Source organism: Pteropus vampyrus, unplaced genomic scaffold, assembly GCF_000151845.1.
Source record: "Pteropus vampyrus isolate Shadow unplaced genomic scaffold, Pvam_2.0 Scaffold310, whole genome shotgun sequence".
Lineage (NCBI taxonomy): Eukaryota > Metazoa > Chordata > Mammalia > Chiroptera > Pteropodidae > Pteropus > Pteropus vampyrus.
The window spans coordinates 1,711,457-1,733,246 of record NW_011889091.1 but is presented as its reverse complement, the minus strand read 5'-3'; the positions used below and the strand labels follow the sequence as shown (position 1 = coordinate 1,733,246).

Here is a 21,790-nt window from a genome sequence, read left to right as displayed (position 1 = left end):
AGCATTTTTTAACCTGTTTTTAAAGCAGTACTTTTTTGTATGGTTTTGTGGGTGTAGTTTTTCTTGAAGAAAGATGTCTTGAATGTGAATATTGAGAAGGGTTGATTTTTCTCTTAAGGAAAAGCATCACTTTTTGCTAGATAAATAACAGGATAGGATTTAGGTTTGATTCTCTTAGTAGACATCTTAAAGACATCTTAAACCTCATCTAATGAGATTTAGCTTATTCAAATTCTTTTTAGAAAAAGGTCGTAATTTATAAGTAAATGCAAACTATGTTGGTTTTTCCTTTTCCTAGTGAACTTATCCTAATGCTTCTTAAAATTCTATTTTCGATTATTTTGAAATATTTTTTAAATAATTTTATTCTTAAGAATTAAAAGCTTCTTCAAGTCTATTTTAGGCCCATTGTTCCTCATAATTTCCTTGTAAGTTAGGCATTGCAAATTTGTAATTGCAAGAGTGTCTAGATGAAGAAATTGAGAATGGGTTCGTGACTTATCCAAGGTCACAGATTCAACAAAGGTAGTTGGAATATAGATTTAGTCATCATAACAATTCCTTGTCTGTAGACTTTATTTTACATTCCATTGTTTTTTATAAAATTTCCCACACAATTTTGATTAGAGTATAAAATTAACCATTGTATGCTAAATAGTGGCTGTAAGTTAATGTTAATGGCCCTCCAAAGAGATCACCAGTTATAGTTCTGCATTTTTTAATCAAAATTGTTTACTCTTCATTTTATATTCTAATAAAACTTTCTATCTTCCATGTTCTTTAAAAGAGGCTGGTGTTTTGCTAAGTCCTTATCTAGAAATTTACTGATTTTTAAGTGCTAACTCACTCTCAGTTAATTCAGCTCAGCCTTTTCTGGTCTTTATACTTCCTATTAAAGGAGATGTATTATAGATTGGTGAATTGTGGTATAGGGACAGAACATTGAACTTGACATTTGGGGCCTAGAGTCCAGTATTGTCTCTATTACCTATGTGACCTTAGGTGAGACTCATTTTTTCTCATTTAAAATGCTCATTATCTTCTCTAACAGTGTCAGAAGAACTTTAATGATATAATGTATACGTGTATAATAATAATAAAAATAAAATAACCGAGTTCATCTCCTGTTGGGGTTTCTGTAAGTACACATTGTTAAAAAGAGAGAAGAAACCAATTTGGGGATGGACGATGTTAAAGTTGACTTTCTGTCACATATTTCCTGTTCTTCTACTTTCTCTCTTGTACTCTTCTTTTAGTGACCTTTTTATGGGCTAGCATATAACTGGGTAGACTACAACAAAGAGGGACAGACTGAGAGGAAGCTGTGACATTGGTCCTAACTTGGAACAGAGGGAAAGGGGGGTCATTTCAGTGGCTCTTTTACTGCCAGAGCCTAACCAATCCCAGAAGTAGGCTAGACTCATTCCTCACTTGACTGCCATGTGCCCAGAGATACCATCTCAGTCAGCTGGATGTAGAAGGGATGTATTCAAATGTCAGATGGGTTTGACACATGACGTCTAAGATCTCTTCTGCCTCTGATTCTGTGACTCTCTGATGGTGATATTTCTGCAGAAGACCCAGAAGGCACGTAGGATCCATAACTGCAAAGGTGTACCTCCTATACTTCTGCCCAGGTGTGCACCTGCGTGTTCTTTGATCAGACATTTCAGTTTGTTTGAGTATGGTTCTTATAAAACCAACACCATAAATTCCATTCATGCTTGCCTGCCATGCTTAACTTAGCTTCCAAATGCCTCTGTGTCCCTCTGTGTCTTATATATCAGTCTGTTCATGCTCCCCTAGATATTACCAAATAAGCAAACCTACTCAGCAATCCCATGTTCACTGTGTAGCTTGTGTTTACTTTATTGTAAACTCCATCAGAGCTGGAACTGTGATCTGTGTATCTTGGTAGCCTCCCTAAGGACAATGCGTAAAAAGTAACACAAACAATGTGTTAAACAAAAAGTAATATTGTTATTTTTTCATTTCATTTTGTTCTTAGTAGGAACTTGGAGATTTTTATACACATACATGTTCCAAATCTAGCAGTGACAGTTGGAGTCGTTCGATGTCACATTTTTCTTCTTTTTGCTTCCCTGTAGATGGTCATGTTCATTGTAATTGGGCTTGCATTAGCAATCAGTTTTTGCAAATATTTTAAGGAGATAATTTGGTTATTAAAAGCATATCTTTTCTATTATAGAACATTCTGGCATTGACAGTTGATTAAACAAAGGTGTGCTCTACTGGTGGTCAATTTAATTAGCAAATACATTCTATAGGAGGGAATTAAAGTTGCTTTAAATGTTATCTCAGAGTACATAGTGTGAAACTTAAAAGAAAATTGAAAAAATAAGACTGTTGGAAAGATTTACAGCAGTATAGAAGTGAACACAAAAAGACAAGTCCTCATTGGCGCCCCACCCCCAGTGGCCTTCTCCTTTAGTCTCCGTAGCCCCTTTTTCTCTCAAGGCAGCCACTGCTGGGTGTGGCTTATATTCCTTGAGGCAGTTTTCTTTTTGTAACTTTTAAAAAACAAGTTAGAAAACTTTTTCCTGCAGTTTGCTTTTTTCTCTTAATATAGCATAAATATCTTTTTACATTAATACAAATAGGACAAGTAGATCTATTACTGTTTTAAATGTTTTATAGTATTCCACAGTATGGATATATTTAACCATTAAGCTACTGAATGATTTTGAAGTTGTTTCCATTTTTTTCCTACTATATGCAGCGCTACTGCGACCTCTTTGCGTGTGTGTGTGTATTTGTGCAAGTAATTTTGAATAATAGATTCTTAGTAGTAGAAATGCCAGAATAAGTGGTATATGCATTTTGAGTTTTGTAATTACTGCCAAATTTTCCTCCAAAAATTACCAGTTTTGCTCCTAAGTTTTAGCTGAAACTTGATGTTTTCATAATATGATTTAAATGTTTTTTTTTTTTTAAATTGATGGAATATATGATCACACACAGGTGATACTATTTTTTTCCTTCATGGGAAAAAATATTTCACTTTACCAAAAAAAAAATAATCTTAGAACTTATGTCACTTAATTTGGAGGAATCACATTTTTCTAACTTGAGTTATTTGTTAGGGTAATGCAGAGACAGCCAAGTTATTTTTTAGCCCAGTACCCTTTATCTTTTTATTTTCACCTCCAAATCTTGCCTTCCTTCACACTCTAGTCAGCGTTGACACAGCCTCAGCTTTTATAATTTACAAAAGATTCTACCCGCTGTCAGCGGTTTCCTCACTCTCTCTCTCTCTCAACTGACACTAAGTCTCTTCATGTTGGCTAGATGAGTTTATTATTCCCATCTTCCCTACACATGCACTTCTCACTGTAAGACTGTTCAGAGTCTTTAAGAACTTGGAAGTTAGATAGCCTAAGTTAGGATACTGGCCCCTTTGCTTTCCAACTCTGTTACTGGGGGCAAGTAACTCAATCTCTTCAGGCCTCAGTTTTCTTATTTGTAAAATGTGGACAATAAAGAGTGCCTATTTCGTATGGTCTGGAGGGTTAGAGGAGTAAATATGAGTAGCTGTTACCAACCACCATCATTGTGATGTGGCAATTAGCATGTGCCTTCATAGGCAGTAGTAGATAGTTAAGGAAAATATTTGCGAACTAGATTTTTAAAAACATCTTTTAAAAGAATCTGAGCAAACCATTGAAGATTGTAAGCATTATAGATCTCTTTTAATAAATTTGAAGGGTTGGATTATGTAAAAATGAGACTTTCTGAGAATGTTGCATTTAAATATTTCTGTGTACCAGGTAATCAGTCGTTAATGCATTTATTAGCTAAGTAATGGAAAATGACTTACCTGTTGTATACGCTATGTTTATATTCTTTTTCAGCTAGCACTGGAGGATGTTCAAATACTTTATATTTGTATTAAATACATGATTATTTCTATACATGAATAAGTATATTGTTGAACTTCTGAAGTAAATTTAATGAATAATAAGAGATGAGTAATAAAGTCAGATGAGGGGAAAATAATAGAGGAGGGACTATAAACCCTGACAGGCCTATTTGAGTCCCCGAGATATATGCTGATTACAGTGCTGCTTATTTACTTCCTTGGCATTTAGCTGAAGGGAAGGTGGCTTGTTGAGGGAGCAAAGCCTAGGGCGTGCTAGGGCTCCCTCTGTCATAAGACTCCATGATAAAGAAAATCGGTTGTCCTCCAACAGTTCGTGGAGAGGATACCCCACTGTTTAATGGTAGTAGAATTATATGAACTGAGCATTGAGAATAGAAGATGATGAAGGATCTGGCAGTTTCAGCTACCTCGAAATTGTAAATTAAAATGACATTAGTCACTACCTTGAAATGAGGACTTAATTAAGAATAAAATTTAAATCTTTTTGCAAGCACATACTTATTCAGTGCACATTTTTTTTTCCAACGGTCTTCTAGCTCTTGTCCTTTCTAAGGAAAGACTGTTTTTTGAGTCTGGATCACTGAAGTTTGCTCCCTGGCCTCTTTCTCATCGCCAGTAGTTGATGTCAGGATTTTGCTTTCAGCTCATAAGACAGGTGTACCTGTACCTTTGTTAGCCACAGGCTTCTTATTTCCTAGTTTTAACAGCAGGCACTAAAACTGTAGGAGATAGCATTCTTCAATAGGTTCCCCCCAAAGAGGCCAAATTAACCACCTGTGCAGTGTAGACATCTGCTGCCTACATTCTGCCTGTATAGACTGAATTTGACAATCTAATTTTAACCAAAAAGAACATTGCTATGTAAATGTAAATAGTTAAAGCATTGATTGGACAACAGTGTTACTACTAAAGCTGTTAGGCCACAGTTAAGATGAAGCTATAAACTAAAAAGCCGTTCACTTCTTTTTTCGAGTTCGTTTTTTAGCAGAGTAAGAGGAGAAGGGAAGCATTAAGTTACTTATTAGAACCCAGAGCTGTGGATGAGTCCACATACCAAACAGCATAAGCCAGTGTAAAATTTACAGGATGATATGGTGTTGCCTAATGCTTAGAAGCAACTGTTTCCGTGTCATGAGACAGATATCAGTATGTCATTTAATATCCTAAAGAGGCCTTTTAAAAAAAAAAAATTATTTTTTATTAGTTTCAGGTATACAGTACATTGGTTCCACATTTATATAGTTTACAGAGTGATCCCCCTATTACTCCAGCACCCATCTGGCTCTGCACACAGCCATTACAGTACTATTGGCTATATTCCCTATGCTGTACTCCCCATCCCCGTGACTGTTTTGTAACTACCAATTTGTACTTCTTAACTCCTTCACCTTTTTCACCCAGCTCCCTAACCCCCTCCTCCCCTTGGCAATCACCAGGTTGTCCTCTATCTGTGATAGAGGGGCCTCTGTTTGATGCCTCAGGACCCTGAATACTTTTCAATATGAAGATCCAGAATGTGCCACCATGTTTAACATTCTCTCCAAATACAGAATTGGCCCTCCAGCCCCAACCCCCTATTTTTATCCTTGGGAAAGATTCTGATTCATTAGGTCTGAGGTGGTGCCTAAATATCTATTTTTCACAATGTGCCTCAGAAATTTGATATACTTTTAATTTTAAGAAGCAATGGGGTAAAGGAGTTTTGATTTGGGGGTAAATCAAACCTAAATCAGAACTAAATCAAGTAGCAAACAGAGGAAGCAAAGATTTGACTGGGGTTCTAATGCCCGTGAATTCTTCCTCGCTCTCCTCCTGTGGTATTACTTAACCGAGGTGGGGAGGGGAAATCAAATTCGCACTCCCTAGCAGGGAATGAGAGACAATTAAACTGTTTCACTTTTTTCAACAGATAATTTCACTTTCCCTGAAGGCTTGAAACCTTAAAGAATAAGCTTTGGTAATAAAATGCTCACAAAGATTAATTATACAGCTGTAAAAGTTATAGCATTTATAATTATAAATAAGGATAAAAAATATGATAGGTTTTAATAAAACACTTTAAATTGACCATTTAATTTACATATATAGATTCTGGTTCCTGCCTAACTGGAGAAACATCTTAATAGCAAATGTATAAATACATGAATTATGTTTTCTCTGCATACCTTTCTTAAAGCTAAATGCTGAGAAGTTTATCTTTGATTACAGACAGCCATTAACAAGTAGAAGTAAATTTTGCAAATATACGTTTTATACAAGGCTTAGGCAATATTTTAATGCTTGTAATCAAGACATATTAGGGTTTAGATAGTTAAACTTAAGCATTAAAATTTAATAAATGAATTTGCTCTTTTAGAGGGATTATTGTCATTGTAGATGTTTAATTTTCAGGTCTGTAATATATAATACACATGTCTTATTCCTAAAAGATTGAGTCATGTTTGAGTAAATTTATTTTATTTATCAACTAATTATCTTTGCTTGCATTATTATGACTTAAGTGAGAGGATATTTTCTACAGAGCCACATGAGATTTCTAATTTTTATTTCCTTGCTAATTTTGTATTCCTACATTATAGAATTTTAGGGTTGAGGAAATGGAGACCTGAAGGAGCTTAAGTGATTTGCTGGAGGACACAGTTTTTCCAGACTGCATAGAACCGAAGTCTTCTGAATCCTAATCCAGGATTAGGCACCCCACACATCCTATCCTCTCTACTTGTGTGTAGACTTTATTAGCTTATTGGCAAAAAAATTTATCTGTGGGCCATTTTCCCTCTTCATTGCCTCCTTCCTTCCCCCTATGCTCAAATAAGTTAGTTCTAATACTATTTTTTCCACCTCCCCAAAAAAACCAAAACTTAATTTTCTTAAAAACTTGAGAAAAATAATTTATGTATTTATACATTTGCTATTAGATATCTTTCTATCTGGACAAGAATAAAAATATCTATATAGATTAAATGATTCATTAAAGAAATTTTGAGATCTATCTTGTATGTTTAAAATGTGATTATATTTTAAAACCTATTAGAGTTTAAGGAAAAATTAATTGTGTAATTCAAGTCAAATAAAAGTGAATCCTAGATTATTTTTTCTAGCACTTCTGTCTCTTAGTATGAAAAAAACAAAGGTTAAGTATATCCTGAAGTTTGGGGAGAGTGAATGTCGACCCCTTTGCCACTTTAGGCCAAGGAGAAGACTGAGATTTTCTCTAAACTGAATTCAAATCTACTTAAAATATTTGGATATTTCTGTGGCAGACAGAAACTCTAGGTCTCACTAGGCTCTGACCCAAGCACAGAAGGGTAGCATGCCTCAGCCACACTTCAAGACAGTTAGTCTCTGCCTACGTCCTCTGTAGTGGGACTCCTTGGAGATCTTGGCCTTTAGTGCCCAACAGAGAACAACTGTAAAAATCGCAAAAGTTGAGTGAAGTAACCACAGTGAGGATAGAAATCACATTTATTTAGCTCAGTTCATCAGGAGGAACAGTAAGAGTTGCATAATCAGTAGCTTGTCAGAGTTTTCCCTAAGAAGATAAAGAGGGACGTGTCACATTTCCCAGAAAGATTTAAAAAAAGATATTGGGAAGAACTTAAGTATAAAAATTGTCACCCTGTAGTTTAGTTGTTTTGAAAGTCTCTAGATGCATTTAGGTAAAGACTTTATACCTAGCTTTGTGCATGTGTGCGTACGTTTCCCTCTCTGTGTGTCTGTCTTTTCCTCGAATCAGGGATTGGCTGAATTAGGCCCTTTGAATCCCTGTGGGATAAAGATGTAGCCCCAGTAGTTAAGTCTTCACAACGTTGTTGTGCCTTAAATCTTCCTGTACAAGAGAAACACCCTAACAAATGCCTATAAACATCCCAGTATCTTTCCATAAATTTATCTTTGATGTACAGTTCATAACACTTGCCTCTAGGATTCAAACTTTAGCTCCAAGGTTCTGGGATATAGTCTTCCGCAGCGGAGAGAATCAGGAGACTGGATTTGGCAGTGTGGCTGCAGATAGGTCATAACCATTCTGAACCTGTTTTCTTCTCCTTCCTAAGAATGGGGATCGTTCTGCAGAATACTCACCTCCAGGGGACATTGTGAGGAGAAAATGAGATAATGTATGTGAGAATGCTTTAGTGTGGCTCTTTTTTGATGGGAATCCTCAGAGGCCAGGGATGTATGCATGCCTTTCTCCTTCCTCTTGTCCCTCCTTCCTCCCAATACTTGATTCAAAATATCATCTTCACTGTTCTCTTATATATTTTTGCTTCCCAATTCATCCTCTCTGTGGTTCCAGAATTTTAAAGGTATGAAAAGGTGTATTTAGTGAGGAACCACCTTCCCTCATATAACTAGGTTACTCATGCTAAACATTTTTTCAAGATATTTTATACATGTGTATGGAAATGTTAACTCATAAGCTCTTTTTTAAAACCTTACTATTTACACAAAAATGTGGTGCACTCTGTGTACTTTTCTTCACCTTGATTTTTTTTTTTCAATCAACAGTATATCCTGAATATCTTTCCATTGTGGTAATAGAGAATCTCTACATTTATTTTCATGGGTGCTTAATATTCCATGGTAGGAATGTTGAAATTGATGTACATCAGGACAAAACATCTTTTACTATCTAGAGTATTCCATTCTTTCACTTTGTATAACCTTATGAATCCCCTTTCATTACTCTTGGGGGTGGCGGGGACTAAGTTCCTCACTTGCTAAGGCTATCAGGGTCTGGCCATTCTATTCTCCAGGATTGTTTTGGTATTGCTTTTTCCCTCATCTTCTACTTTGGTGTTCCATGGACATGAACTATCTTATATTTTGTCACTATACGGTGTCCTTTCCCACTTGAGACCTCAGTCTAAGCTGTTACTGTCACATACAGACCCATTCTGTCCTTTCCCTTCCTTTAGTTAACATCTAATCTAATCTCAGCTCAGATTCCATTTCCTCAAGGCATGTTTATCCTGACATTCCAAGGCCAGGTCAGAGCTCTCTGATAGTCTCTCCTGGCACCTTATTCTCTTCCTTTGAGCAATTATTACCACTTATTATATGTTTATATGTGACTATTAGATGAGTATTTATCTCACACACTAAAAAGTGTTAGTGTTTCTTACATAGTGAATTGCAACCCAATAATGGTTATGAAATCCATTTTAAAAATAATAACAAGCCCTTCTAAAAAATGGAATAGAAGATATCAGACCTCTTCACTTAGAGTATTTTTCTTCATCATACCTTGCTTCAGATTAATAGATAGATGTGACCATATAAACATCCAGATACAAAGGTAAATTGGGCATGATAAAAATTGTTTTTTTTATTGTGGGTCTCAGTCAAAATAGTTTGAAAGCCATTGAACTAGATGGTAAATTCTGTGGGGACAGGAATTCTGTCTGTTTTGTAAACTGTTCTATCTCTACATCTAGCAGAGAGCACTCAGTAAATATGCTCGCTGAATGAATGTATACCTTTTCAGGGAGGTTCACAGACCTAGTGCCTAGCTCCTTAGGGACTGAAGGACTCTGGTTCTAAGCAGATGTTAATCATTATTTCCTTGACCAATTGAGTCTACATTAGGTCATTAGAATAAAAGTAATACAAAACAATACCTACAAATGTATCTTTTTAAAGAATGAACATTATTGATGAAGGTTCTTAGATTTAATTTTTTTTGTATTACTTACGAATCTTAGGCCTTACATAGGGGTTATTACATAGCTGTTATCTTTTGTATGTACTTCAGCAATAAAATATTTACGCACTTTGGCAAGGTGATACGACAACCTGGTTGAGTACGACAGCTGCACTGCCTGTTCCCATGTGGCTTGATTTCCCTTTTTAATCTTCAGTTTTCTGCAACTAAAGACTTATGTCAGCATGTAGTTTATATAGTAGCAGATAATGGTGAGAGCTTCTTGAATTAACGTAGTAAAGAATGACATATCTACTGAATTTACTTGGTTTCATATTTTCCTAATGTCTCTGAAAACATTTAAATAACATGTCTTACACAGTAGAGCTTTAGAAACAATGCATATTTACAGTGAGACATTTTTGTGACTTTTTTTTTTTTTTTTTTGAAAGAACCTGTAAGTTCAGCTCCAAAGGTATGGTCTCTGATCTTAAAAAATGGAAATATTTCAGTTTTAAAGTAATCTGCATTTTGGCTTAGCACAAATCAGGAAAGTCCTGGAAATAAAAGAATTATTCCTATATTTATTTTCAGTCATAAATTTATATGTATAATTGAAATTGAGATTGGGTTCAAAAGTGTTTAGGCAAAAACTACAGAATCTTAATTATTTTCAAGTTCGTTATCAGAACCTTTTTAGCACAGAGTTCTTATCTAGCATATGTGTTTTTTCTTTTTATTTCTAGGTGCTCCTGATCCAACAGCAGGTGCTAGTATAGATGATGAAAACTGCTGGCACTTAGATGAAGAGCAAGTTCAAGAACAGGTTAAACTGTTTCTTTCCCAGGGCGGGTACCACGGATCAGGGAAGCAGCTTAATTTGCTCTTTGCAAAGGTATGATTGTTTATTTTAAAATAAATATTCTAAATATATACATATATTAAAAAGTATCTTTATATGATCATGTTTACTATAGGGTAAAGACTTTTTTAAAAAAATATTTTTTAATGGGGTCTAAGGTTAATAAGGATCTTCTGTGTTGTTACACAGCCCTTAATTTGCTTAGGTGTCCTTAGATGTGGGGCATTTTTGTCTCTCGGTTTCTGTTAATAAAATGGTGACAATTTATACAATTTTGAAAAACCTTTCAATACCAAAAACAATATAAATAACTTAATGTTATTTAAAATGCCCTCATTTCAGTTTTTCTTTTTTTTTAGTTAATTTCCCAAGTAGAACATAACCTTGAATACAGCCCTAAAAAGGTGCTTTATATATTTAGTCTAATGTCAGTCTTTAAATTTGTTTCAAAAGCATAGACTTTGGAGTCATGCAAACCTGGATTTAAATCTAAGTTCTAAATCTTACTAAGTGTGTGAACCTTGGAAAGTTATTTAAATCAGTTTCCTCATCTTTAAAATTAGTTCATAATAGCATTATCTCTTCAAGTTGTCGTGATCATGGTACTAAATGATAATGATGTCTAACATGTAGTGGGCCTTGGTAAATGTTAATTTCATCAACAAAATTTGATTGGCCTAAGACAAAGTTAACTTCGTTTTAAGTTATGTCTCAGCAGAAGCTGTATCTGTTGCTTTGCATAAAACTTTTAGTACCATGAATATAATTATAAATACTGAATAAAATGCTTTTTTATTAGTATTAAATCAGTGTCTTTTCATTGGGAAGATTTTTTTTTTAGTTTAGGAGAAATAAACTCTGTTACTTGTTATGGCAGAAGATAGTGTATTCTGATTCATCAATACCCTCTTAATATTTACCTATATACCATACATAGGTTGCCAGTTTTCCAAGATTTAGATTACAACGAAATACATTTAACTCTAAAACTACTTCACACATGATTTAATCATTCTTTGATAACTCATAGACATTTCAAACTCTTGCAATGCTTCAGGGTCAACAGTCTGAAAATTGCCATTAGGCTATAGATGTCCTACTTGAGTATTGGTTAATAGTTCTGGTTTATATGCTTAATAATAAAGCATTTATTTTCATTGCTATATCTAGCTGAGTAATAGGTTGTAGAAATTTATCAGAAAAGTAAACATTAAGTTAAATTTGTGGTGGTCATATTAAAGGTTTAGTATATTTAGACACACAGGAAAGTATTTCATAGATTCTCATGGCAGCAGAGACTAAGTACATTGTGGCCTAGTGGAAAAAATGTGAAAGAGGTATTAGACCAGCTAGCAGTTGGTATTTTTATCCTTATACATGATGTATACATTATATATGCTGTAAGAAGTAATGGTAACATCTCATTTTGGAAATGGCATAACATTTAGAGTTAACTAGGGTTAAGACAGATCTAGGTTCTGATCCCAGTTGTTCCTCGTCCTTTGGGCAAGTTACTTGACTTTTCTGAGGCATGGTTTTTTTAATTTATAAAATGGGGATTATAATCTGGTCTCCTTTATTTGGTATAAAGATTAATGGCAAGTATAAATGTAAAACTCTTTTTAGCACAATGTCCAATAAATGGAAAGTGCCTTTCTTTCTCTTGATCTTCATCTGTTCATGACTTTAGTGCTTCCATATTGGTAGTAAATTTTTTTTAAGATTACTGAAATAACCTTCCTGGAAGCAAAACCCTTGTGATGCAGTGTAGAAGTACTTTTGAGTTCTGTACAAAGCTCATATTCTAAAGCCTGTGAGGGGGTTCCATCAGCTGCCAGGGTGTACAAGCTTGGGGCAGGATCTGTTGATCTGGAGGTTTCAGTTGCTTTATTGGAGATCTGCCATTTACTCCTTTATTTGCCTTTCACATAGAGAGAATCTTGAATTAATGGACTCACCTCTCCTTTCTCACTGCTTGTGACCTTGCTCTAGTAATTCCTACAGGGAGAACTGGTGTTCAGCAAGGGTTTTTATTTGTTGAACACAGAGCTCTACATGCTTTTGGAATGGATAGATTCCTTTCATTTAGGGTTTCCTGTAGGGGGACTTAGCTTTCTGTTTCTTTTTTTCCTTTCTTTTATTTGGGAAATGCAGCACAAGAGTAATGGACAGAGCTTGAAGTTCCAGTTTGAGAGGCTGAGGTAACTTTTTAGGTCAGTGGTTATAATTCTTCTTCATGGATCACTCATTTAGAGCCTAGAGTTCTTGAACCTACAACCCTATCCATTTCCTCTTACCATTGCAGAAACAATCCCACGTAAAGGAAGAAGCATGATATTGCTCTTAATGTCAAAAAACGTCAGTGACAGAATTTACTGAAATTTACCTTAAAAACTGAGGACTTGCACAACTCTGAATATACCAAAAACTGTTGAATTGTACAGTTTAAATTGGTGAATTGTGTGGTATATGAATTACGTCTCAATAAAGCTTTTTAAAAAATAACCAAAGAACAGATGCTATTATAAACATTATCAGATTAATATAGAAGATCCCTAAAGAATTCTCAGTAGACTGCTTTAGGCCCTGCTGCTTTGGTGGTAATCAGTTTGAGAGTCAGGAAGATGCCAGAATGCTTTGTCTTGTTTGTTTTGGTATTGTTTTTCTGTAGGCTGGCAATTTTTTTTTTTTTTTTGAATTGGGAAGTTAGCCAAATTTCTTTCCTCATGCAGATGCCAAAGCATAATTTAAAAAGTTAATGGTTAGTTCTCTAAATAAATTGCCATTTAGGATAGAGACCAGTTTTTAACAACTTTTGTACACTTTAAGAGGGCTGGTGTCAAGACTTAACCTCCCCTGTCACCAAGAAAAAATAAAGTGGTCTGTCTCTGTATTGCTGTTTGTTTTTGAACATTTTTCTAAAGGTCTGTTTTTTCCCCACTAGGTGCGAGAGATGTTAAAGATGAGGGACTCTAATGGGGCCCGCATGTTGACGTTGATAACAGAGCAGTTCATGGCTGACCCTCGTCTGTCACTTTGGAGGCAACAAGGCACTGCGATGACTGACAAATATAGGCAGCTCTGGGATGAGCTGGGTAAATATAAATTTACTGACACGTTGCCATTGACTTATATGGATAAAGACCATGTTGAATGTTTAAAGAACATGGACAAACTATTGCTGAAGAAAGAGCTGCTGATATATGAACTTGTTGCCATTATATACCATTTAGAAAGAATAGGAAAAATAAGGACATTGTGGGACACAGTCTTGGCAGGGTTTTTGGGGGAATTGTCTGATCTTGAGGGGAATGCGAGCACAGAAATCTGCCTTTAAATATTTGAAAAAAAGTAGTTACATCATTTTAAAATCGGTATTTTGTATAATAGAGCTGGTTACTTGTTTCTAAAATAATATTGTAATCAGTTCAGCTAAAATTTGGCCATTTTCTCCTTTTCCCTACGTTAAAAGTATCAAAAGTAGTTTAAACATTCATTTTACATCTTGACTGCTACAGACTTAGATGAATTGTTGACTGTCAGAATGGAAAAGATACAGCAAACTCTAATTTTTATTGCTTCCCAAATCCTTGGTGGTAAAGATATCAGTGTAGCAGGTGGTTGAAAAATGAGAAGTCTATTAGTCATGTCCACTGGGAAATTTTGGGGGCTGACATTTGTTACCTAATAATGCTCATTGCTAGGGAATTAATAATGTATTTGTTATTTTGTCTTCCTACTAAGAAATCTATGGGTGACAAATGGAATTTTTGACAAATATCGGTGCCTGTATTAATTTCGATTTCTGAATATATTTACTAAAAGATCTTGGTCTCAATGCAATTGAGTAGCAGAACTCTTCACTCATATTCTCTCTTCCTCTTGACTAATGATAGAACACACATGCTGATTGATCCCACATCTAGTCTAGACCAAGAGATGCTGTTGTTCATGAAGATATCACATGATCATAATTGGAAGGGACCTTTGAGGTGAACTCTTTCACAGATAGGGAAATTAAAGTCTGGGGAGGTTAGGAGACTTCCACAAGATGTAGCAACTTGGTAAAGAATTTGACGTCCAAGTTTCCTTTTTCCTGTTAATAGAATGTGTGTTCAGGACCTTGGCTGTGAGTGGCAGTCTGCCCATCTAATTTTGGTATTTTCTTTGTGTCACGTGAAATAATGGTAATGACCTTCCCTCCAATTAATCTGTAACTACAGTAGATAGTTTCAGTATATCGGAAGGATGTTTGAGGGCACAGTGTGGTGGTGGGGGAACACAGGTATAATGCATGGTTTAAATAACTAGAATACTGAGCAATTTACTTTTCCAAGTAAACCCTTTTTGATTTTGTTACTGTACAGTAAATGCTAAATTGAGTAGTTGGTTTATGACAGTAGAAAGGACTAGCATTAAAAAAATTATAGTGAAAGGAATCATTTAAAGAAAACTTACTGTATTAATATTAAATGAATAAAATTTAATCCATTTTCCATTTGCCCCGAGAATACTTGCCAGCAGCGCTTGAGGCTGCAGCGTTTACCCCAAGATAACTCACAGATTACAGTCCTAACTTTACCCCCAAAGTTTGCCACGAATATCTCTCTTTTATTGTTATTTTTGCATCACTCTTGTATGTCCATAGTCTTTGGAAACAAATGACATCATTCTATTTATAGCATTCTGTTTTTAGCAGTGGTATTTCCATTTACAAAGTATAGTAATTCTCAATCATGGGAAATATCAAATCCTAGAAAATGTAGCATTGCTACACGTGACATTAACATCCTTCTCAAACAGTTGTTAGCCAAAGGTTCATTTGATGAATCCAATTATGTATACATTTCTGTTACATTAAGATTAGAGACAAATTCCGTTTAGAAATAACTCCAGGAACAGTTTTTATATTTTATTTTGACAGTGAAAACCAGTCAGATTTGCTTCAGCCTCAAAGAGCATGTTTATGTAAAATTAAATTAGCACTAGCAGCAGTTGCACTTTTTTTTTTTCCCTAAATGGGAAATGGGCTAAAGAACTTTGGTACTTAGAGAAGCTTAGAATTACAAATAACTAATTAGGAAGAAAATATGATTAAATTTTTTGGCTACCCCCCAAAAAAATACAAGTGATATAGTCAGAATTTCTGTAGTTCACATTTAATCCATTAGTCACAGCTTTTCCAAGTTGGTTTTGAAAATTACATACCTCAACCTTCAGTTCAAAGTACAAATTCTCATTGGGTGGACGTTTCTACCAGCTGATTGTAGTTGTAGCCTCTGATAGACTACTTTCCAATTATGGGCCAGGCTCTATTCAAGGTCTTTGATTTCAGTCCAGGATGAAGACTACATCTTACTCTTGTTTTCTTTTTTTACACGTGCCCCCCTTCACTCTCACCCCCCAATTATTACTTGGTGGCTACAGATTCTCCTATGTATTCTGATGACAAGCAGAGGTCACTTGCCATTTTAATGGGGTCTAAGTTCTGTGGAGAATCGCACATAGAGGTAACGATAACTATTACATCTTAATAGTCATTCCGCAAAAAATTAACTAAAAGTTGCTTCTGGACTACAGAACGAAAGGAGTTTGGTTCTTAATAAAATGGGGGAATTTGACTTTGTGCCCCTGTGCAGGGCTCTCATTGCTTCAAGGCTCTGCTTTGGAATTAAATGCTGAGCACTGCCAGATGCCAGACATTGAGAAGAGGCTGAGTTTTGTCGGCAAATGGGATCTGCAAGTTAATTGGTGTTTTCTGCAGGCTTCTGGCTGTGAAATGAAATTGGAAGCCCTTTAGCCACATGGATAATACAGGACCTGAATACAAATGTCACATGTCACCATCAGGACCCACTGTGAGACAATAGTGTTCCCACTCCAACACTGCGCCATTACAGATCATTTAAATATGGGGATTACATTTAAACTAAAAGCCCCATTTGCCTTTTACTGCAATTTAAATGTCCTCTTAGCAAAAGCTAAGTGACAAATTAAATGAAAAAAGTGCCCACATTTTTAAAGCTGTAATGCAAAACAACCTTTTATTGCTTCTCATGTGCCACGAATGAATCATTATACTTGTCAACCCTAAACCAAGCCATAATTGGAGCAGCTACTGTTATCAAAGTGGGGCCGCTCTGTGACAGCTTAATAAAGCTGAAACTGTTAAATTAAATTTCAGATGCTTAACTCCTTAGCACCAGTGGATTCGATGGGTCCATTTCTGGCAATGGCCAATACACCAGGAAAAAAAAGATTCCTGGCAAGAAAACCTTAATCTGATGAAAGTGTACAAGTAAGAATATCTCAGCCAAGTAACTCTGCTACTTGGCAAAGGGTTTTGGAGACATCAGATTGTTAGCGAGATTACAAAATTTTATTTTTTCATAGGATCAGATATCCTCCTCCCCAAGATTTACAATATTCCAAGTATATGGGATTTATTAAAATTGATGTGTTAGTGTTTCAAAATTAGTTTTAAAAATAACATTAACTTTTTCTCTCTTTCAAATAAATAATGTAAACTTTTTTGATGTAGCAACAGGCCCAATTTCTTTCTCCTTGCTCTGGCTAACAAAGGGGCTCATTATGCTCAAATCTTCCTTTCTAAAGTAAGAGTCTAAGATAGTCATTTGGTCTGAGTTAATTTTTGTGATTTACTCCCTGATTTTCATAATGTAGTATGAAATAAATACAGTTGCATATTATTAAGCTCCTGTTTAGTGCATTTCATTTGCAGATACATTTATCTTGTATGTGTATCAGTTTTTCATATATTAGCTTTACTTTCTCTACTTGATGTTCGTTTTCCTAAACATACGGCAGCCTTCTCAAGATGAGTGTTGTGTCATGATCAGCTATGAGAAAATGTGTACATTAAAATCTTAATACAGAAAGCCCATTGCAGTGGTAGAGGCTGCACATTTGATAGAGGCTACACATTTAGTAGAGCTATAGAACACACCTCTTCAATTGCAGCCTTTCTTCTGTGATGTGCAAATTTTCTGGTAAACAGGTCCCATATATAACCCTTGGATTTCAAAGAACAACCCATCTCCGACTGGTGGATTGGTAGTGAGCACTCCTACTGTTAGCCCTAATGTCTGTCTGTTCAGTGCACTTAATTACCATGGGGGTCTTTAGGGACGAGGGGATGTATTGTAACCTCTCATCTGTGTTGATGGGTCTCTTTTCCTTAAATGTCTTCCTAGACTATAATTTCACTTTGCTTCATAAAACTATAGGTTGTGGCTGCCAGTCTATTAAAACCTGATTAAAATGGATGTCATTAGAGGAAGCAGTTAAATAAGATTTAATTACAGTTTTATCACAGGGAAAAATTCTTAAATTTTCATTTTCAAATATTGCATAATATGTTTTTCTTCCCTCAGATTTTAAACTTTACTTCTCTCTGAGCTGAGTCATGTGCTTTGCTTTCTGTCATGTATGTAAACCCTGTTTCTTAGGGAGAGGCCACTGCAAGAGCCTTGGCTACTCTGAACTGTGCTCATTCAGTTCACAGGAATGAGATGGTACCTCTCAAAGTTCTTTTCAGAGCTTTTGATCTAGGTACCTAACTCTATGTGAGCAGAAATAGCCATAGTTAGATGTTTCTTTCTAGTTTGAATTTCATTGTAAGGTTAGTTTGACCACTGTTATTAAGCAACAGCTATAATATTTCTGGATAGATTGAGAGGGTATGTACATTCAGGGCACTTGGAATCAGCATAAATCTGTATTTAACAGTGGAGAACTTAGTCCAACCATTGGGACCACATTTAGTTAAAATAACTAAAAATTACCTAAATGGACTTAGAGAACACTGTCCCTCTACCTTCCTAGATACAGGTAGTCATCTCTGTGAGCCTGTTCTGTACCCATACACATTATTCTTGAATAAGGGAGAAAACACACTTAAGTCACACATTCAAAAAGATACGCTAAGTAATTTAGGAGAGCCTTTGTGCACAGCTAGAAATAAGATTCTAAAGGCTCTGCCTTGGAGGTAATTGTGGAGAAATTTCTGGGAAATGCCATCTTATATCTCTGAAAGCAGTAGGCTTAGTGATCCCCCACCCTCCCTCACCCTCCACCACACACACACCCCACTGTTTGAGCCCCTTACTTAATTTCTATGGTAAATTCAAACTCAAGCTTTACACATTTTGGAGTTGATAGTGGTTAGTGAATGGCTAAGGAGGAACTGCTTCTCATTGAGAAACTAGGAAGCATTCCAGTGTGGTTTGCCTTATAAGTAGTTACCTCTTTGCTGGTGCTATGGAGAAAACAGCAATTCCCAGAGCCCTGTTGTGGCAAAAATGTATCAGTACAGACTTGGAAGCTTCCATGTACCTGGGACTGTAGAATGTAATCCTGATGAACCGCATTATCAGGGATTGCTTGTTACCTACGAGTTTGTCTTCCTTGGGCACAAGGAGAATACAGCTTTACCACTTATACCACCTCAGTGCCCTCTTGTTAACCCTTCTTCCTAGAAGTCTTACTGTGATTTCTCTGTATCAGTATGTCTTTAAGCAGTGCTATGTCCAGAGGAATAGATGTATTAAATATTTGATTTTACTGTTGACGATGGTAGTGGTAGTAAGAAGGGATTATAGAGATGCAACCATCAGGAGACATGAGAAATTAGAACAGGCATGAATAAACTGAGGAGCACTTTAATAGGGTTATTTAATCACATCTTGGTACAGATATGTGTACAGACTGAATTTAACATGGTTTTACAAGATGTTCATGGAGGTGATTTTAGGGTAGAAGTAGTGAGAATACTCCAGAAAGAAAGAATAACGTGAACAAAGACAGGGATGAGCTCAATGAGGGAGGGAGGTATAAAGGGTTGAAATTCATTATAAAAAATTTTGCCTTCAGGATTTTCAATCCAACCTTGTTGTTCTTCCCTGTTAACTTCAAAGTGAAGAGAGAAAGAGAGTAGACATTACAGAATATAGATTTTTGCTTTGTTTTATTTCCCATTGGTCCAGCTACTAAAGATAACACAGATGCCAACACTTACTTATCAGGCACTATATTGAGCACTTAATTTATGCATTATTTTATTTAATTTTTAAAACAACCCTGTGAGGTAGGTACAGTTATTAGCCTTAATTTTATAGCCAAGTTAACTGAGGCTTAAAGAGACTACTTGCCTGAGATCATAGCAGCAGAGCGGGAATTTTATCCAGATTTCATTGATTCCAAAGACTTAACCACCGAACTAGACACTGTCCTCACCTTATTTTAAAAGACTGTAAAATGCCTCTCTGTCAGGCAGTCTCTCTGCTCAGAGTAGAGCAGTGGCAATGTGAAGCTCACCTAGATGGCCATACCATCTCATAAAACTGCCTGGCCTGCTCTGCCTACTCATGGTCCTGTGGCCCTGATAGCAGTAGTCAGTAGAGCTTACCTAGTTGCATATCTGCCTTTCCGGAGTCACTAACTTCAGACTCCGAAAAAACAAGCACATTAATGCAGAATAGCCAAATACATGTCATTGATTGAGAACTGTGTTATATAATAAACTGAAGCTTATCATAAAATGCAGATACTACATACTGCAAGTGGGATACGGTGAATTTTTTATCTCATTTTCCAGTCCCCTTTGCCAAGGAGCCAATGAAGACCCTAGTCTATATCAGTCCCTAATGATAACACGGTTGTCAACACTTGTTTGCCCGATGTGGTCTCTAAGCTCTGCAGACCCCTCCTGCACAGGGGCTGGGCTGTCCTGCTCTGAACAGTGTCGTGCCCTCCTGTCTCAGTCTCTGCTTTCCCCCTCATTATTCAGAGCTCCCTCTAAATACAGAGGCTTTGTCAATTGTATCGCTCAGGAGGTTTTGCTTCCCTCCAGCGCTGTTCTCAGAATGCAGTCTACTGCTGGGTCTTCACTACTGGGGCCTGGTTTCTTTTTCTGTTGTGTGGGGCTACTGCTTTCTGTCTCTTAAAACTGAGGCTTTTGTATTCTTGAGTCAGAGGCCTCTGGGTTCTGCTTTGCTGAGGATGGGAAGGAGGGGTTTATTCTCTGCTTCTTTAAGTAGGCAGAATAATTTCTAATTTGGGTCAGAAGTTAACCAAAAGAGAGAATGCATATTTCTAAACAGTGAGCCAAACCTATGATAAATACTTCCTGTGTAATACTATCAACCATCCTTTTCTTGACTGCAACTTCTAGGGTTTAATTAACCATTCAGTACCCTGCATGGGAAAGAGTAGAAATAAAGAAAAAATTTTAAATACATCTTAATAGGAAATAGTAGATTCTCAGGATTAAAAGAGATCTTTACAGATCATTTGATCCTATTATCTAACCAAGTAGAGATTCTTAATGATAGTCAATGTCTAAGTTATTTAGGTGTACAATTGGGTAATTTGTAATAACACTTGGGGATCACCTTCTTGTGTATTTTTATAAAATTCTATTCTAAATACCTTGGAGATTTGATTAGGAGTTAAGATGCCTTTTGATTCATTGTAGTACACTTTAGTGGTCTGTATTGTATATGTAGTGTGCTGGTACATTATTTATATCAAGAATGAGTTCCAGTTACTTTTTTATGCTATTTTACTATTTATAACATGAGTTCATTGGTAGTAGACACTCTTCTCATATTAATAGGTAACGGGAATGTCAGAGCATTGGTATAATGTGTCCTTTTCTTCCTCACAACATTTTAGAAAGGTTTTCTTCTTACTTTTCCCACTTCCTAATAGTTAGTTTTGCATTTGCCCTCAAGAAACTGCCAGCAAAGGGAAATCTAACTGGGGGAGTCTCCTTGCTAGATTGTGGATCTCTGGAGGGTACTGTCATGATAGAGTTGGAGGAGTGCGAGAGTGAAAATGAAGAAAGACAGGCTGGGGATAATTTTCTTTCACCATTTCTTACCCCGATGTGGCAGCATACAAAAATTAACGCGGTCTGCGAAGCCTGATTTTAAGCCATCTGAGATTCTCAGGGACTTCATGAGGAATCAGAGATGCCAGGAGCTAGAATGAAAGAACTGGAAGCCCAAGACTAAAGTAGCCATATCCACAGGCTACTCTCTGTGTGCCAGCACCTGTGCAAGGTGTTTTACAAATATTATTGTGTTAATTTAAGCGTAGGTAAGTTAATGAGGGGGGAGGAGGACTGAAGGAAGTGATTAATGGTTGTCCCTTAGTCAGTGGGTTTCAGACCCTGCCTCACAGAGCCCCTGGAGTGGGAGGGGAGGAGGAAAGTCCAGATGAGAAGGGGGTAGGTCCTTCTCAATCCCAGCAGAGTGAATTTCACCACTTTATGTACTAGGTTTTTCTATTAAAATTTCTCTAGAACAAAGGATTCTGAAATTTAAAGTGCATACTTGATAGTTACTATCTTCATAGACTT

The 21,790-nt window shown here is 36.1% G+C and overlaps 1 protein-coding gene across 1 annotated transcript in view; it reads left to right on the top strand.

Annotated features, from left to right (window-relative positions):
- Positions 1-21,790, top strand: part of ZSWIM6 (zinc finger SWIM-type containing 6) — a 172,313-nt gene that overhangs the window by 110,915 nt on the left and 39,608 nt on the right. Inside the window, exons 4-5 of the mRNA XM_011377361.2 lie at positions 10,292-10,440; positions 13,352-13,502. Of these exons, the coding sequence (XP_011375663.1) occupies positions 10,292-10,440; positions 13,352-13,502 (300 nt within the window). The remainder of the gene's footprint in view (positions 1-10,291; positions 10,441-13,351; positions 13,503-21,790) is intronic.